Source organism: Salvia splendens, chromosome 18, assembly GCF_004379255.2.
Source record: "Salvia splendens isolate huo1 chromosome 18, SspV2, whole genome shotgun sequence".
NCBI lineage: Eukaryota > Viridiplantae > Streptophyta > Magnoliopsida > Lamiales > Lamiaceae > Salvia > Salvia splendens.
Genome location: NC_056049.1, coordinates 19,024,161 through 19,045,388, shown reverse-complemented (window position 1 = coordinate 19,045,388; position 21,228 = coordinate 19,024,161). Strand labels below are relative to the sequence as shown.

The 21,228-nt window shown below is 32.4% G+C and overlaps 1 protein-coding gene across 1 annotated transcript; it reads right to left on the bottom strand.

Moving 5' to 3' along the window:
* Positions 1 to 1,727: 1,727 nt before the first annotated feature.
* Positions 1,728 to 2,039, bottom strand: LOC121776856. Its single transcript, XM_042174013.1, has one exon. The coding sequence runs from the start codon at positions 2,037 to 2,039 to the stop codon at positions 1,728 to 1,730; it is 312 nt and encodes a 103-aa protein (XP_042029947.1).
* Between the last annotated feature and the right edge of the window lie 19,189 nt (positions 2,040 to 21,228).

The following is a 21,228-nucleotide window of genomic DNA, read 5'->3' as shown; positions in this document are numbered from 1 at the left end:
TTGATATATATATATATATATATATATATATAGGGTTTTGATCTATACAAAACTAGATTTAAATACAGAAACGCAGAACAATATCATAATTAGGTCACTTTTAGGTCATAATTAGGTAATTTTTAGGTCATGCTAACAAAGCATGACCTAAAACGATCTTAGCATGACATTAAACCCAAAATATAATGTTCCAAAACATGATCCCAGCCCAAAAGTGACTAGGATTCAAAACAAGAATATGAAGAGACAAAATGAAGTCCCCACAACTCAGGTACCACCACGCTATCAAAACTAAGCTAGGATCAAAATGAACAAGTGGAAGAGGAAGATTCAAAATAACAAGAGTTGCCACAGAACCAAAGTCAATCCACGTTTCTGCGTCGAAATCGAAGAGATGGTAAATAGTAATCAAAAGTCATTACTATTATTAACATTATTATTACTCTATTATTATCACTTATTAACATGTTGCGGAAGCAACAAACAGCTCCCTCCGTTCCTTGTTAATAGAGATATTTCTTTTCCCATTGAGTTTAAGAATAGTGTGTAAAAAAGAAGATGAAAAAAGTAAGAGAGAATAAAGTAAGAGAGATGAAGAGAGAATAACGTAAAAGGAAGAATTACTTTTTGCCAAAACTAGAAATAACTCTATTAACTTGGAACTTTCTAAAATAGAAAAATGACTCTATTAACCTGGAACGAAAGAGTACTAAATATAGTAGATAAACGAGGGCATTAAATTTATTGACTGTTGGGCTGCCCAGATTGAGTAGAAGAGATCTTGAATTTCAGGGAAGGCCCAAATCCACATACATATGAATCATTGGCCCACAATGACTCTGATTCGGCCCAGACCGTTTTTAAAAGTCCACTTGCCATTTTTGTACCCACTCGATTCGAATAAAAAGTTTGCCGCATAAACTTGATATATATATATATATATATATATATATATAGGGTTTTGATCTATACAAAACTAGATTTAAATACAGAAACGCAGAACAATATCATAATTAGGTCACTTTTAGGTCATAATTAGGTAATTTTTAGGTCATGCTAACAAAGCATGACCTAAAACGATCTTAGCATGACATTAAACCCAAATATTATAATATGACCTAAAATTGCTTAATTATGATCTTCCGTGTTTTTGGTTAATTATTGACCATTAGATCATCTAATCCTAGGGCCAAGATTTGGTCTGCATTTCTGGATTTAAACACATACTTATTTTGATCATCTCCCTATATATATATATATATATATATATATATATATATATATATATATATATATATATATATATATATATATATATAGGTCCATGATCAATTGAGATTTTTTAGGTTAATTGAGAAATGAGATGTAATCTCACACTCATTTCTATTAAATGAGTGGTCCAGATTTTACCACACAAAAAATATTTTTAGATTAATTAATTATAAAAGGGCATAGTGGTAATTTTATATTCTAATTATGATTTCACAAGGGATCTTCCAATTTGCTGTGAACGCTAAATCCACCGCCCTTCACCACCTCTCCGCCGTCTTCTCCGCCGCGGCCTCGCCATCTCCTCCTCCGCTGCCTCTCCGTCTCCTCCACCGCCCTCCGCCACGATACCACCGTCTGGACCCCCACTCCGCTCGTCAAAGTCTCCCCCGTCGCCGAATCGGTTTCGGCAAAAAAAGATTTCAAATTACAGATTTCAAACAACCTAATCAATTAGATCATGGTCCTATATCCCAAATCACATAGTCATCCACTTTCTCTTCCGCATCCCCCACCACCACCACTCTATCTCCCGCCGCCTTCGTCCATCCGCCGCCTTTCTCCACCACGCAGCCCTCGTAGGAGGACTCTTCCCATGGATCTTCCACGCATCCGCCTTCGTCCGAAACGATCGATCTCACGGCTGAGGCTGCCTTCCAAAATGCCTCCCTGATGGAATCCGACGGTAGGGAACAGTCCTCAAGGCCGGCATCTTCCAGCGGAATGATGCTATCGATTGCAATCGATTTAGTTTCTCCCGCCGACTCCATTTCAGCAGGTGATTAGCTATCTTCAAGATAAAATGATTTAGATGAAATAGAGAAATTGGGATCCCAGATTTGTGCCAATCCCCTAATGTTTGTCGGTTCAAGTAAAATTCATTTATTACAAATTAACCGATAAATTAGTGCTTATTTGTCTTTTTGCCCCTAATTTTACAGTTTTTATTAATGATGTTTTTGAAGATTTGTTTTAGAAATTTATTAATTAATGTCTTATTGACATTTGATATACAAGTTGTTGACATTTTACTATAAGTTGTTGACATTTGATATATAAGCTGGTGACACTATGTCAACTATGGTGCATATCGTGTCAACGGCACATACATGTCATGTCAACTACGGTACATATCGTGTCAACTACACGTACAAGCCATGTCAACTGTGTTACAAGCCATGTCAACTACACGTACAACCATGTCAACTGCACATAGAAACCATGTCAACAACAATTATAAGTCATGTCAACTAGACATCCAAGCCATGTCAACAATCAGACACATTAAAACACGAAATGACACTTATACCCCCGTGTTGACATAATGTGATAGCTGTTGACATGTCGTTAATCTTGTGGATTAGTGGCTGAGATTGCATCTCATTTCTCAATTTAGCTAAATAATCTCAACCTAACAGCACCCTATATATATATATATATATATATATATATATATATATATATATATATATCAATAATATACTTTAAATTGCCCCAATATTATACTCCATCCATCCCAAGATATGCTAAGCATTTCTTTTGGGCATGTGATTTAAGGAATTTATATTTAAATAGTTAAAGTCGAGAGAGGAAAGTATGAGAGAGAGAAACGTAGAGGAGTGGAGAGAAAATAAAGCATATGGAGAATAAAGTAAGAAAGAGATTTGTTGCTAAAAAGGAAATGACTCACTTGCAATGGGACTCCCAGAAAAGAATGTGACTCGCTTATCTTGAGATGGAAGAATATTTTTTGATACAAGAATACCTATGTGTTACGTTTATGGTTTCCGTAGAGGGGCAAATTAGTGTGATAATGTAGTTGGTGTTTACTCACCTTCTAATCGCGTTTATGGAGTAATCAGTACTTAGTCGGCGAAGGAAAAATGGTATTGGGTTTAGATTTTGATGGAATGATGCTCCTTAACAAATTGATACCCTGAAAAATATTAGACTTCTGTAAAAAAAACTATATTTTGTCCAATGAAAAATAATATTCCCTCTGTCCACGAAAAATAGGGTACTTTCATTTTCTGCACTCAAGTTTTGAAAAAATAATAATAAATAGTTAAAGTTGAGAGAAAGAAAAGTAAGAGATAATAATATAGACAAGAGACTTCTCTACATTATTCTCTCTCGTACTTTACTTTCTCTCAACTTTAACTATTTATTATCATTTTTTTAAAACGAGTGCAGAAAATGAAAGTGACCTATTTTTCGTGGACGGATGGAGTATTGAGTTTTAGCTTTTATGCAACTTTTTCTGTGTCATAAGTATTTGGAACGCTGGTCAGTTTGTATGCTACTCTTTCTACGTTATTTATCTATTTTGTCTTATCTTTAGTTCTATCTCAATTTTAATGAAATACTAGATCATTATAATTTCTATAAAGGGCTCGTTGATTGATGCTAGATGATACTCTCAAGAAGGGAAAATGATGTTTGTCTTCATTAATAAAAATATTGTATTGAATTGAAAATGATATTATGTTAGGTCATCCGCAACGCCGTCTCTTATCCGTCTCTTAACCGTCTCATCTTTTAACTATTCATGGGTCACATTGTACTTTTCACCCCATTTCTTTACTAAGAGACCGCACCTGCAACCTTCCATCTCTTAACCATCTCATCCCTTAACTATTCATTCAATTTCATTTTTTATTTTTATTTCCAACAAATTCAATTAATAAAAACACACTTCATTAAATAAAATAAAATTACAACTTAAAATCCTAAAAAAATAAAAAACCACATTAATAAAATCCTAAAAAAATAAAAAATACATAATTTAAAATCTTCTGCTCACTCTCTCTAAATTCAAAATCTCAAAACTCAAAGAAACTGAAGAAGATATCATCAGTTGCGACGTCTTATTCCGTGGGATCAAAGCTCGAGGCAACAAAAATTCGCAACGATAGACATGGGGAGGTGAAGGATTTTATTTCGAATTTGGGAGAAAGCTCCGACGAACTTTTAGTCTGTGGATTCCAACGATACTTGAAAATTCAGAGTGTTTGATTTTTTTATTCGACGCATTTGCTCAAATGGATCCATGAATTGACTAAATTTGGGAGAAGAATAATGTTTTGAGATGAAAAATGTAGAGTGGTTGAGTGAGAATGGAGAGTTTTTTTATGGTGGATTAATTTGTGGGAATGATTTGATATTTATAGAAGTGATTGAGAGCTTAAAAAAAAATAAAATAAATTTTTTTTTGCAAAAAACGGCTATAAACGACTAGTATATTTTTTTGGATTTTTTTTAAATTTTTGAATTTTTCCTGAATTTAAAAAAAAATAAAAAAAAAACTTTTTTTGGGATAAAAACGACGCCCACTCGTGGGCCGGCGAGTGGGCGTCACGGACGAACCGGAGCTCGCCACGTCGCCAACTCGCGTGGCGAGACGTCTCCCGAGCCGTCCCTCCGGGACGAGACGCTCGGCGAGACGAGACCGAGACAGAAGGCTGCAACGCCGTCTCTTATCCGTCTCGTCTCTCCGAGACGAGATAAGAGACAGATAACAGAGCGTTGCTGATGCTCTTACATTTTTTTTGGAATGATGTTTCTCAAAACTGTTGAAAAGAAAAAAGGACGTTGATCTTCAATAATAATAATAATATTGTATTGAATTGGAACTAATATTGAGTATTGCTTTCTATGGAATAATGTTTCATAATAAAAAATTAAAATTGATATTAGGCTTTGGTAAAATTGATATTGTATCAAATTAAAAATGTTCCATTTTCGGAATAGACTTGATAATATTATGAAAGAGACGCAATGATGTATGAACACAATTCATGTGAACAAATGCAACAAGGATATCATTAGAATTTTTAGAAAGGAGAAAGTATTTAGCTCTAGTTTGTAACATAATTAAATGTCTAATGTTTTTTTCGTAAAATGATCTAAAATCTTGATTGAATCTAGAGCACTGAAAAACTCGTATTCTCATAGATTTTAATATTTGATTGGTTGTTTGTTGTGCGTAATGTCGAGTTTTGAAGCTCGAATGCTTAGTTTTTTTTTTCAATTATCTGATAGTTGGGAATTCTGCAAAATTCCTGAGGATATGCATACGTAACAATGAATTACAATATGATGGAATCTATCATAAAATTCAAATAATCAAAATAAGATAAATAATAACCCTAAAAAATAACAAAATTACATAACAGAACCATATGAAACTCTACCTAATTCAGTAATTATTTTGCAACGTTACAATTTTAACTTTTACTTTTTAATTCATAATTTAATTATTGATAAGTGTTAAATTAATGGTCTTAAAAATTAGATTACTGTTATGCATGAACCAAAGTCATTTGTGTACATGAATTGGCCTCGACACATATCAATCAATCCATCCTAACGTGACAAAAGATGCATGAACCAAACTCAGTTAGTAAATATTGGTCATACTTGTCGTTTGTGGTAAAAAGGGATAACGGACAAATAATATGGGATGGACAAAAGTGACAAAAGATGACAATTAGTGGGGGCAGAGGAAGTAAATAAATAAAAATGAAATAAAATAAAACAAAGTAAACAAATAGATAAATAAAAATACAATAAAATACTTTTTCTTCTCTAAAAATAGGGGGCTTTAGGACGATATATGTTTTAATGCGAAATTAGTAAAGTGAGAGAAAAAAAATTGAAATAGTACTGGTGAATAGTGTGACTCAACTAGTGGTGTAATGTGTTGTGAATGATTTCCAAAAATAAAATAAATGAATTTGTTTTGTGAGACGGACCAAAATGTTAAAAAGAAAATAATTTTTTGAAAACAGATTGATCCATGCCTTTAGGTATAGAGCAACTTTAAATCCTTCGGCCAATTGACCCATCCATTGAGGTACCTACAAATCAGTGCCGAAAATAGTCACTGGACCCACCGGTGGATACTCTTGGTAATTAAAAAATGAAAATAGTTGAATTTTATTAAAAGATATGTGGATCATTTAAATGGAGACACACCTCAGAAGATACGCATTTTGAATCGTGGGATAGAGGAAGTAATTGAAATAAATTATATGTTCAACAAAACTAATGTGCCTAGGTGAAAATAGTTATTTTAAGAAAGTTGTATATGAAATAAATGGTATTTGAAATAAATTATATGTTCAACAAAACTAATGTGCCTAGGTGAAAATAGTTATTTTAAGAAAAGTTTTAGTATTTGATATAAATGATACTTCAGATGTCTCACATTTTAGTTTTATTTTGTTCCATTCATATTTCTACTTTTGAAAAAAAATTAAATCATCATTAATATTTTTAACTATATTTTTTATCTTTTTATTATTACTTTAATTACAATTTCTCTCTCAATTAATGTTTCAAATATTTTTTTCTCCTTCATTTAACAGTATAAACAAAATTTCTTTAAACCTCATATACTCCCATAAGTATTACTCTTCCGTGGGATAAATGGTCCGTCTCACTCTAAGTGAAACATTTTTTTCGGACGTCCCACTCTCAATGATATATTTCATAAATAGAAACACAATAATTTTAATTTTATTCTCCCTTCATTTAACTTGTATTAAACAACACTGTATGAAATCTCGTGACAAATAAAAAATGATCTACTCAAAGGGAACGGATGGAATATTTTTAGTCAGCAAGCTTTTAGCCCTCCTTGGTGACACCCACCCTACTAATAATTCTAAATATTCCACCGAATTTCATTTTCACACAAATGTAGTTTTGTTTTATAAAATGCCAAAAAAGAGACAATTAAAAAATACTCCATATTACAGAATATAATATCAATACAAATTGGATAGTTGTATGCAATTATAGCTAGACCAATAGAATACAACACGGGAATTTCATTGAAAAAAGATGTATTGATATGAATACGCTAAGATCTATGGAATAAGCAATTTGCGTATAGCGCAAATGTTGAAAAGAAGCAAAACAACAAATTTACAAACCAAAATCTTGACAAAATTAATTATAGCAAGATAAAATATCATTCAAACTTCAAAATGGTCCCCTTCCCATTATAATAAAGTGAGCTATACTCAAATTATAGCATAAAATCCGCATGAAATCCAATAATTGATGCTTCATTTACATGATGAGTATGAGGCTTTTTAGCGGTCAAATATTCCATTTACGGTATATAAAGCTTCAATGTAAATAATGAATACTAATACGATAATATCTGTCAAAAACAAAGTCTTTAATTAATTGTGGACTATACAAATTTTTAATGTAAAATTGACAAAATAAAAGAGATAGAGAAAAAATTGATTGAATGATTGTTAGTGAAAAATACAAGTCTCCATGTAAAAAAAAGAACTTTTTATAAATAGAAAATATAATAACGGATGACTCAAATAAAAATATACTACTAATAGATTTCGTGAATGAAGATGGTATTAAAATAATGAAATGTGTACAGAAAATACAACACAAAGGAACTAACGAATACTCCTTCCATTCACGAATATGAGTTTCATTTTTTTCGACACAGGTTTTAAGAAATGTTAAGAAAAAAATGGGTGAAAAAGTAGTGGTATCTGGGTTTCACTTGTATATACTCCATCTGTCCTGTAAAAATGAGGACACTTTACTTTTTCATCCGTTTCATAAAATATACCATTTCCATTTACGGAAACTTCTCCCAAACTCATTGTCCATATACTTCAATTTATTTACAATTTATATCATTAAGGTCCACTATTGAACAATAATAATAATAATGTGGTTTTCACACTAACACTATTTTAACTATCATTCTCTTCATCCCTTTTACTTACCAATTATGCATTAATTCTCATATCATCACAAATGTCTATTTTTTTAGACGAATGGAGTATTACGTTTAAATGAAATGTAGGTGAAGTAACTTAGTGGAAATTTAAAATACAGGATCTATTACCATTTATAGTAAAAAGGAACCGAGACTCATAGATATGTGTGTGTGTGTGTGTGAGTGAGTGATCAATGTTTAACTAATTTTAAGTGTATAACTAGAGAATAAATCTCAGCCACACATCTTAATACTCCAAATTAATCTTATGGCTTAGCTATTTTTACATGTTTTAAATAAAAAGTAATTAACAAGGGCATTTTTGGAAATCATATTCAACTCCAACTGTCTCCTTCAAATTTCCAACTCCAATTTCAGAAAAAATGGGGCTTCTATTCACACTCATTTTCCTCTCCCCTCTCTTTCTCCTCTCCCCAGCCTCCGCCACCGAGCTCAATGCCACCTGCCACGCCCTGGTCGGTGCCGCCAATTGCAACATTTTCCGCGGTAAATGGGTGGACGACGCCTCCTACCCGCTCTACGACTTCTCCTCCTGCCCCTTCATCGACCTCGTCTCCCCCACTATTTCAACCTCGTCTGCACCAAAACCTTGGCAGAATTCAAAACTCGACGAAGAAGGATAACAAAAAAACTACTACAACCATGGTAAACACTAGAGCCTCTGGATCCGCACCTCATGACGGAAAAGGTCAGTACGATGTTGTAACCCATGACTTAAAGTTGACAAAATCAGGTTGATTTGTAATTTAAATCTGTTGTTCATGTAGTGTATGAGAGAACATCCGCGAAGACAAAGCTACAAAAGATCCCAAAGGCTCCGAGAGGTAATACGATACCAAATTCTGGAATTTTGATGCATGTAGTTTTGATTCTATTTTAGAATTTGGTATTTAATTGTGGTTTTTTGTTTAATAAGCAAAAGTCCAAAATTCAACAGAAGCATCAGATGAAGCCACTCCCGATATCCATGACATAAATCCAGGTTAAAGTTATATATTTTTTACCATATTGAATCTCTGCTCTTTAATAACTGATAAATAAGTATGCCATATATGTGAAAAGAGTTATGGAAGAAAGGAATATTTATATGCTTTGTTTGTTGTAATGTGATTACCCTCAAATGTTTCAGTTATGGAACCACATAGCAAAAATATTCCACAAATTGAAAATCACAAAAAGTCTGCAGGCGATTTACCAATTTCTGGAAAAGGTGCGCGCTGATCCCAACTAGTACTTACTTGATATGATTGTGATGATATCTCTAATTCAATTTTGTTTTGTTATGGGATTAATTCGGAACATGTATTATATTCTATCTCTGCTGTTTAGGTACTACCCAATGTTTGTGGAAAACAAAATGTGATCTTTGGTGGCATTTATGAGTGTATATAAATGTCATTTTTGTTTAATGTTTATAATATGTTTCTTTAAAAGTATCACGTATCTGCAATATGCTTTCAGATTTGTTATGTCACTTATGTCGCAATATTAACCTCTTTCTTATGGTTACATTGCACATTGCACATTATGTAATTACATCCAAATATGACTCAACCAGTGATGTTACACTTGAAATGTTTAATTCCTAGTTTTCCAAATGTTCTGTAATAAGCATTACTTTTAAAGAAAACCACTGATTTGTGGATATAATGACCATTGCACATATTATGACCTATCTCTGTGTGGTTTAATATGTTTATGAGTTTAATGTCTTCATGACCTAAGAGACATTCATAATGAATACAATGTGCAAGTATTATGACGCTGAAATACTATTTTATTGCGATGAAGAAGACCAAGATTTGCGATTCACCTACGGCTGCATTCCAGAGGCATTGGTATGGATGCCACATTATACGTCACAGTACTACTTAATTGTTGTTGATACTTACACATTGCATGTTTTATAGAGAACGTTCTTTTGTAAGTATTTAGCAATGATTGGTTGTCACAATCAATGCAAATTAATGATTAACGTACCTATTCAGAGATTGAAGATGAGTTGGAGAACGGCAAACAATGTTGATGACAGCGGGGTTTATTTTCTTAGACACCTTGAATTCTACATGGGTGAAAGAGAGGGTCAATGGAATTGTGGACTATCGACTAAAAATAAAAGTGTGCTTCAGTATTTACGAGCAAAATACAACCGTGTGTTGATGTTGGCAGGAAATAATCACAGCGCGTTACTGAATAAAGAGGCGGCATCTAAACATTATGCAAAGGAGAACAAGAAAAAAAGATCAACGTAGAAAACATGATAGCAAACTATGGATCTCGCCAAATGGTTTTGTCGTAACTTAAATTAGTGGATCAAATTGTTCATTTCTTTCAAGATAGAATTTCTCTTGTTTTTGAATCATGTTTTATTCAGCGGCTGGATGTCATTGGTACTACATACTGTTTCATCTCTAAGCAGAGAAAAATTTCCATTAAAATGACCATTATATGATTTCCTATTGTTCATTGTAATATATATTAAACACATATGTGTGTCATAGAATTGTTAGGTAGATCTGTGTCATCATAGACGAACAGAAGAGGCATGACATAAAACTACTAAATACCAGATTGCAAAAACACGATTATACTCTAGTTTTTAACATATTAGTAAAACTTGTACGATTGAATCTTTCAAAAACAATTATTAAAAAAATAGATATGCTTTTGGGTCATACTAAACAATTATATATGTCATATCAGAATATGAGTATATTGGGTCCTATTAAGGCAACATTAGAGTCATCATATAAATCAAGTGTTTTATATACAAAAAACGCAATCTACTATCTTGGGTCATAGTAGATGAATATAAGGGTCATGCAACGCTAATGGTAAATTGGGTCATAATTATCCTAATTTTAAGACATGATAAAAAACTATAGACAAACAGAATGTAAAATACAATTACGAATGAACTCGGTAATACGTAACATTGTAAACAAATTGGTCTCCAAAAAAACTTAAACTGACGTTAATTAAAAAACGGAATACATTGTATCAAACATCAGAATTTCTTCTAGACCGCATCTTTTCTTTCTCTTTGAATTTGTCGCAATTCCTTGAATCGTGGTGACCCCACTCCTGACCTTCTTTGGACCGTTCTTCCTTGTATCAAAACCAACACGTCGCCCATAGTTCTCGTAAAATTCAATTGCGTTTTCCAATGTGGGGAAGCTACGACCAACGAATGGTTTAAGTTCTATAGGGCATTCTGGTGTATTTAAATCTGTAATAATTCAAAATCAGAAAACACCAAAAAAATAACAATTAATTAAATACAAGATTCCATCTACTGGAATTAGAATGATAATAGGTCATAATAGGATGCAATAGCGTCATACAACTCATACAACTATCCTATACGAAAATGGGTCATACTATACACAAATAGAAGCATAGCGGAAAAATGTTCATACTTAGTGCATATAAACGGTCGTACAATAACATGTCATAGCAACACCACAACTAAGTCAAACTTACATCATTACTAATATTGATACAGAATCAAGAATAAAAATAATTGATTATAAAGATATGTCATCAAAGGATGATTTAAATCATAACCTGCATTCTCAATAATGTCATCAAAGGATGATTGATTATCTACATGCGAAGTAGATAGCGTTTCAGAATCCATTTCCGGAAATTTATATCATAACATAAACCATCAAATCATGATATCAAAACATTAAACACTATCAATGAAAGTTCAGATACTTAAATTCATATGTCTAAATAAAAAATGCCCGCTGACAAGAAAAATGAGATGAATAACTGAAGTATATTGTATTAACTTACAGTATATATTGGATCGAGAAACAAGAAACACAAAATCAAAAAAACGATGCATGACGGAATGTTAAACTGAAATAGGTAGTTTCGAGATTGTGGAATGCAAACTCAAAGGTTGGCCGGGAATAATACTATACCGCCCCAACTAATCGATAAAGGCTTTTACCAAACCTTTAAATGTGAAAACTTAGTAGAAGGGAAAATGAATGGAATATCGTATGAATTTTCATGGAAGATATAAAGGAGATGAAATCCCATGGATTGATAACATACATAACTTACGATGATGATTAGTTAGTGGAGAGATGAAGGAGCAAAATTATAGGAACTTCTATAACCAACGACATTATGCAATTGACATAATTAACCTTTTATGAATATTAGTGAATAAATTAATAATATCTAACAAATTATTCTAGCGGTTAGATAATCTAATCTTAAGATGAGATTGGCTAATCCTATGGACAAAAAACCGTCTATATTTCTTGATTTAAGGCAATACTTGTTTTGATCAAATATAGAGAGAGAGAGAGAGTCTCATTATTCACAAATCCACTCTTAAAGACCGAACCACCGAACCATACCAAATTAGGGTTTTTAGAATTAGTTTTTTATGGATGAGAGGTACAAATATATCAATTATTTTCTCCTTCATCACGAGCCTATTTTAATTCACTCGAAGGTAAATAAGTCATACTAACATGTTACAAAGATTTAACTTCATTCCAGTAGGTTTTTACTTCATTCCAGTAGGTTTTTACTTCATTCCAGTAGGATTATTACTTCATTCCAGTACGTAAATGCGGTTTCACCGTCGCGTGCCATTCTTTCTCTCTACAATATCTATCACCACCGCCACAACGCTGATATGGTGTAATAAACACATGGAATGATGTAATAAATTATTGGAATGAAGTATGTGTTAAAGCATTTGAAGTCCTACTGGAATGAAGAACCTTATCCAATGAAGTAATAACGTTTCTAAATGAAGTAATAAACGCACTTGAATAAATTATATTTTTTAATGTAAATAAAGTAAAAACTCCGGCTAATGAATTCAAATGAAACATATGTTGAATCATTTCAAAACCTACTGGAAGAAAGTAAAAACATGTTGTAGTTTCAAGGTATTACGTACGGAATGAAGTAATAAACCTATACAATGAAGTAAAATGGGCTTGTAATGAAGACCGAAAAATTTACACAGCAGCACATCTCATAAAAAAACTAGATCTAATGGCCCAGATTTGGTCTCTAGTTCGGTCTTTAAAATTGGTTCGACATTGATCACAACCCATATATATATATATATATATATATATATATATATAGGGTTTTGATCCATGCAAAACCATTATAAATACAAAAATGCAGAACCAAGCATACAAAAGTCATTTTTAGGTCATTGTAAGCTTATTTTTACGTCATTATAGTAAGGATGACATGAAATGATCTTAACATGACCTCAAACCCAAAGTTTATAATATGACCTGAAACTGCTTTACAATGACCCTCCGTGTTTTTGTTTAATTATTGACCATTGGATTGTCAAATCTCATGGTCTGGATTTTGTATTGAGATCAAGTTTTGTATTGATCATTTTCATATATATATATATATATATATATATATATATATAGGGTTTTGATCCATGCAAAACCATTCTTAATACAAAAATGCAGAACCAAGCATACAAAAGTCATTTTTAGGTCATTGTAAGCTTATTTTTACGTCATTATAGTAAGGATGACATGAAATGATCTTAACATGACCTCAAATCCAAAGTTTATAATATGACCTAAAACTGCTTTACAATGACCCTCCGTGTTTTTGTTTAATTATTGACCATTGGATTGTCAAATCTCATGGTCAGGATTTGGTCTGGATTTTGTATTGAGATCAAGTTTTGTATTGATCATTTTCCTATATATATATATATATATATATATATATATATATATATATATATATAGGGTCTTGTTAGGTTGAGATTTTTAGCTTAATTGAGAATTGAGATGCATTTTCAGCCACTCATTTTGAAATGTCAACTGCAAGTAGATTATGTCAACTAAGGGGTATTATCGTCATTTCATTTCAATAGCCAGAATATCAAATGTCAACAACTCGTATTAAAATGTCAACAACTAAAAAAAATTTAATTTTTTTAATTTTTTTAATTTTTTTTAATTTTTTTAATTTTTTTTAAATTTTCGCTCGATGTCAACTACTGAGACATTATGTCAACTACGATGTGTAGTCTGCACATCAAATGTCAATAGCTCTGCACATCAAATGTCAATAGCTTATAATTGACATTATATATGTGTAGTTGACATGAATTGTATATGTAGTTGACATTATATGTGTGTAGTTGACATGAATTGTATATGTAGTTGACATTACATGTGTGTAGTTGACATGAATTGTATATGTAGTTGACAAAAAAAAAAATAAATAAAAAAATAAAAAAATAAAAAATTGAAAAAAAAAAATTTAAAAAAATAAAAAAAATATTTATTAAATAAAATATATGATGAAATTACAAATATGCCATTTCACAATTAATTAATGTAAAAATATTTTCCATGTGGCAAATTCTGGACCACTCATTTAATAAAAATGAGTGGCTTATAATGCATCTCAATTCTCAATTAGGCTAAAAAATCTCAATTGATCACAACCCTATATATATATATATATATATATATATATATATATATATATATATAGGATTGTGATCAAGATAGAACCATTCTTAAACGTAGAACAAATGCCAAACGGAGGTCGTTAGATCTTTTAATCCAATGGTGTTGATTTGCACAACAACTTCTCATTACAACCAAAACTATTATTAATGGGTGAATGTAGATAAGTGAAAAAATAAAGCATGCATGGACTCTTCTTCGTTTCATTCATTCTTCCATCAACATGTGAGTTTTTTCACTTGTTGAGTCCGGAATGTCGTGAAAACATAGTCTAATATGTATGATTTTTAATCTTGACCGTCATTTTTTCCTCATCCAATGAATAAAATATGTAGAGTTCTAGGTTCTACACTTAAGAATGGTTCTATATTTAACGCAACCCTATATATATATATATATATATATCATATTTGGATGGTCAAAATGGATAAACGGGATTGTATATAATTTAAAGTAGTATAATACAAACCTCTTAAAAAAATTCATTTTTCACACACATTCACACACACTGTCTAGTCTTCTTTGACTTGGACTCACCGAACCATACCAAATTAGGGTTTTTTATCTAGTTTTTTATGGATGAGAGGCACAAATTTATCATTTATTTTCGCCTTCATCACGAGCCTATTTTAATTCATTCGAAGGTAAATAAGTCATACAAACATGTTACAAAGATTTAACTTCATTCCAGTAGGTCCTTACTTCATTCCAGTAGGTTTTTACTTCATTCCAGTAGGATTATTACTTCATTCCAGTACGTAAATGCGGTTTCGCCGTCGCGTGCCGTTCTTTCTCTCTACAATATCTATCACTACCACCACAACGCTGATATGGTGTAATAAACACATGGAATGATGCTATAAATTATTGGAATGAAGTATGTGCAGTCCTACTGGAATGAAGTAAAAACCTTATCCAATGAAGTAATAACGTTTCTGAATGAAGTAATAAACGCACTTGAATAAATTGCATTTTTTAATGTAAATAAAGTAAAAACTCAGGTCAATGAATTCAAAACCATTCTAAATACAAAAATGCAGAACCAAGCATACAAAAGTCATTTTTAGGTCATTGTAAGCTTATATTTACGTCATTATAGTAAGGATGACATGAAATGATCTTAACATGACCTCAAACCCAAAGTTTATAATATGACCTAAAACTGCTTTACAATGACCCTCCGTGTTTTTGTTTAATTATTGACCATTGGATTGTCAAATCTCATGGTCAGGATTTGGTCTGGATTTTGTATTGAGATCAAGTTTTGTATTGATCATTTTCATATATATATATATATATATATATATATATATATATAGGGATGTATTCATTTCCTTTTCCTATATTTCCTCATTTTTCCTTCTTAATATCAGCCATTAGATTAGAGAAATGGACGATCAAGATCAATATTGGGTAATTAATCCCGTGTTGCATTATTTGTCCTATTTTGTGCATTATGAGGGTACAATAGTAATCTAATAATGGCTGTAAACCGCTACGAATAATGCACCATATGGTCACGAGTAATGCATATAATTGACTATGTAATGCACAATATGTTAACTGCAATGCATACGAATAAGATGTACAATGTTATGATGTTTGGACACACGTTTCTTGTTTCCCCTAAGGGTTTAATAAGCTTAGGGGTTAGGGTATAGTACGTAGACACGTATGTAATCTTCACATGGTAACGAGTAATGGATATAATTGTCTATATAATGCACAATTTGTGAACTGCAATGCATACGAACAAGATGTGCTGTGTTATGATGTTTGACACACGTTTCTTGTTTCCCCTAAGGGTTTAATAAGCTTAGGGGCTAGGGTATAGTACGTACGCATTAATAACAAATTATAAAACGATACGAATAATTCACCAAATTGTCACGAGTAATGGATGTTATTAACTATATAATGCACAATATGTGAACTGCAATGCATACGAATAAGATGTACCATGTTATGATGTTTGACACACGTTTCTTGTTTCCCCTAAGGGTTTAATAAGCTTAGGGGCTAGGGTATAGTACGTAGACATTACTAAATGCACGTATGTAATCTTCAATCCGTTGATTAACCCATATACACAATACCTCTAATAATGCATAATATACTGAGATAATGACAATTAACAGCTACATAATGCACTACCTAAACCAAATAATGCACATACGTATATTCCAATAACAACAATTTGTTAGTAATGTCTACGTACTATACCCTAGCCCCTAAGCTTATTAAACCCTTAGGGGAAACAAGAAACGTGTGTCAAACATCATAACATGGTACATCTTATTCGTATGCATTGCAGTTCACATATTGTGCATTATATAGTTAATAACATCCATTACTCGTGACAATTTGGTGAATTATTCGTATCGTTTTACAATTTGTTATTAATGCGTACGTACTATACCCTAGCCCCTAAGCTTATTAAACCCTTAGGGGAAACAAGAAACATGTGTCAAACATCATAACACAGCACATCTTGTTCGTATGCATTGCAGTTCACAAATTGTGCATTATATAGTCAATTATATCCATTACTCGTTACCATGTGAAGATTACATACGTGTCTACGTACTATACCCTAGCCCCTAAGCTTATTAAACCCTTAGGGGAAACAAGAAACGTGTGTCCAAACATCATAACATGGTACATCTTATTCGTATGCATTGCAGTTCACATATTGTGCATTATATAGTCAATTATATGAATTACTCGTGACCATGTGGTGCATTATTCGCAGATACCAAAATGTGGAAGTTACTTTTCCGTCAAATGTCAATAATAACCCTGTAATGCATACAACCACCTTCTATAATGCAACACGGAACCAGTTTTATAGAATCAATCTGATCCGTTGATGCCTTAGATCTAACGCGTAATATTAAGAAAGAAAAAGGATCTAAGATGTGAAAAGGAGAATAACGCTCCCCTATATATATATATATATATCATATTTGGATGGTCAAAATGGATAAACGGGATTGTATATAATTTAAAGTAGTATACTACAAACCTCTTAAAAAAATTCATTTTTCACACACATTCACACACACTGTCTAGTCTTCTTTGACTTGGACTCACCGAACCATACCAAATTAGGGTTTTTTATCTAGTTTTTTATGGATGAGAGGCACAAATTTATCATTTATTTTCGCCTTCATCACGAGCCTATTTTAATTCATCCGAAGGTAAATAAGTCATACAAACATGTTACAAAGATTTAACTTCATTCCAGTAGGTCCTTACTTCATTCCAGTAGGTTTTTACTTCATTCCAGTAGGATTATTACTTCATTCCAGTACGTAAATGCGGTTTCGCCGTCGCGTGCCGTTCTTTCTCTCTACAATATCTATCATCACCACCACAACGCTGATATGGTGTAATAAACACATGGAATGATGCTATAAATTATTGGAATGAAGTATGTGAAGTCCTACTGGAATGAAGTAAAAACCTTATCCAATGAAGTAATAACGTTTATGAATGAAGTAATAAACGCACTTGAATAAATTGCATTTTTTAATGTAAATAAAGTAAAAACTCAGGTCAATGAATTCAAATGAAACATATGTTGAATCATTTCAAAACCTACTGGAAGAAAGTAAAAACATGTTGTAGTGTCAAGGTATTACGTACGGAATGAAGTAATAAACCTATACAATGAAGTAAAATGGGCTTGTAATGAAGACCGAAAAATTTACACAGCAGCACATCTCATAAAAAAACTAGATCTAATGGCCCAGATTTGGTCTCTAGTTCGGTCTTTTAAATTGGTTCGATATATATATATATAAACCATTCTTAATACAAAAATGCAGAACCAAGCATACAAAAGTCATTTTTAGGTCATTGTAAGCTTATTTTTATGTCATTATAGTAAGGATGACATGAAATGATCTTAACATGACCTCAAACCCAAAGTTTATAATATGACCTAAAACTGCTTTACAATGACCCTCCGTGTTTTTGTTTAATTATTGACCATTGGATTGTCAAATCTCATGGTCAGGATTTGGTCTGGATTTTGTATTGAGATCAAGTTTTGTATTGATCATTTTCCTATATATATATATATATATATATAGGGGAGCACTATTCTCCTTTTCCACTCTAAGATCCTTTTCTCTTCTTACTAATAACCGTTAGATCATTTCAATCAACGGACCACGTTAATCCTTAATAATTATTTCCGCGTTGCATTATAGTACCTTTCGTTGTGCATTATGGGGGTAATATAGTAAAGTTGGGAAAATGGAACCGCCATATTTTTGGCAATCGCGAATTTTAAGCTATTTGCAATCACCCGACTCCTCATTTTTCTCCTTCTTTACTCCAGCAGCAGATTCGACTCTCCCCACTCCCTCCACTCTCTAAAACCCTAGTCGTTCGCCAAAGCTGATGAACTGACAGCCTCCGCCCCAGATTTCGGCGATTACACTCCACTGGTGGTTACATCGGCCACAAATCGACAAGCGTTGACGCGTTTCGTCGAATATTCAACAAATCTCGCAGGTATGTAAATGTAAAACATTCAACTTTGCATATGCCCAGGCTGTTGCAAATCAGAATTACCTAGTTATTCGTCTAGGGTTGTCTCTGATTATCAGTGCTGGACATTGTGTTGAGTTAACCACGACTCGATTCAGGTATCTTATATTTTTTGGTTTATGTCAAATCAAATATGCCAAAAAGAGGTCGTCCGCGCTCTCAAGCATCACAGGATGCAGGTATATTTCACTCGTTGGTTGTGCTTTTCAATATCGTATCTATTGTTTGTGAGGATTGCTACTTGCATGTCTATTTGTTGCTCATTATACAGTGTAAAAAGGGGATTACTGGACCATGTTATGTAAATGTGTTGAGGTCAATTGCTTCGTTAAAATTTTGTCTGTGTTTTCACTTTTTATGAATATGCATAGCATTATTTAGATGTCTAGTTTCATGACTTGCAGTAAAGAATGCATTTTAGGGGTATTTAGATGTGTAGTGCTTAAGAGTATATACATATATTGTTTGTTCGAATTAGTGCATTATGTATATGTTTGGAGATTCATTGCGTGTTTTAAATTGTGCATTATGTAGAGTAGATATTGTGCTGCAGAATACAGTATGTAAGAATTCTGTGTGCATTTTGTAGGCTAGACAGTGCATTATGTATCATGATGTATGCATTATGTTGCTTTTAACATTGGTCATTGGTTGTATTGGTTTGTTGCAGAAGAATCTGTTTGATGATTAGATAGAAAATGATTAAACGTGCATTTACAATGATCATTATTTGCTTTATATTCTGTATTATGGTAGGGTTTTATTCATTATTTGTTCGTAATGCATCATGTTTGTCTTGCTGTACGTATTTAACCCGATTTATTTTATTTGATGTTGTCTTTTTAAATATGTAGTGCATTATGTAAAAGAATAATAGCATACGTTGCAGTATATGGTGCATTTTAGAGGTGTGTGTAGTGTATTGTGTGTTTTACCAACTAGTTGTAAGACAAATTGTTATGTGCATTATTGAACTTAGCCTGTGCATTATGTACCAAGATATATGCATTATAGTCGGAATATTAAGCATTACTATTGGTATTAGCTGTGGTGGTTAAGAAACACACTTAAGTCATTATTTGTTATGACTGAATGCATCATGTTTGTTATGGGTAGGGTTTTATTCATTAATTGTTCGTAATGCATCATGTTTGTCTTGCTGGACGTATTTATCCCGATTTATCTCATCTGATGTTGTCTTGTTAAATATACAATGCATTATGTAAAAGAATAATAGCATATGTTGCAGTATATGGTGCATTGTAGAGGTGTATGTAGTGTATTGTGTTTTTTACAAACTAGTTTCAAGAAAATTTTTTATGTGCATTATTGAACTTAAACTGTGCATTATGTACCATGATATATGCTTTATAGTCGGAATATTAACCATTACTACTGGTATTAGCTGTGGTGGTAAAGAAACATACTTAAGTCATTATTTATTATGACTTAAGCATAATATGTTGTTATATATGCATTAATCATTCTTTAAACTCTGTTCATTATGTGTTGTTTGGGCCATTTCAGATAAGAAGCTTAGAGTCAACATAGAAGATGCTGTCGATGACATTATTCCCGTGGCGCTTGCAAAGAAATTTAGGCAGAGATTAGCCGAGATAGCTCAAGGTGAGCCTAAACCACCTACAGGGCGAAAACAAGATCGACTCTACTCCCGTCGGACACCGTCCGAATTCATTGACTGTAGGGAGTGATGGTTCGACTATAGGGTGATGGATGTTAATGAATTCCTTGATTGCTTGGTTGACTTTTTTGCATTGGAACTAACAGCTTTCACAACCTTTTAGTAGCTTTTTGATATTGGACAATGATTTTGGGAATATGGATTATGAATGGAGTGCATGCCATTATTCATCCGTATACTGTGTGCCTAACGTTGTTGATGTTGTCTAATTTTATTTAAAAGATCCTTATCGTATTCCAAGTAATGTAAATGACACAGTAAATAATGCACGGCATAATACAAATAATGCACTTATTCAGAAATGTATTCTGTGCAGTACGTTTATTTATGCAGTGCATTATGTATACATACAAAGACATTATTTACTATATATTATGCATTAGGAGATTTATCTTGTTTATATGCGCAAGTTG

What these genes read in the sequence shown, in the direction of transcription:
- LOC121776856 (XM_042174013.1), bottom strand. Translation starts at nt 2,039, where the DNA reads ATGGAGTCGGCGGGAGAAACTAAATCGATTGCAATCGATAGCATCATT.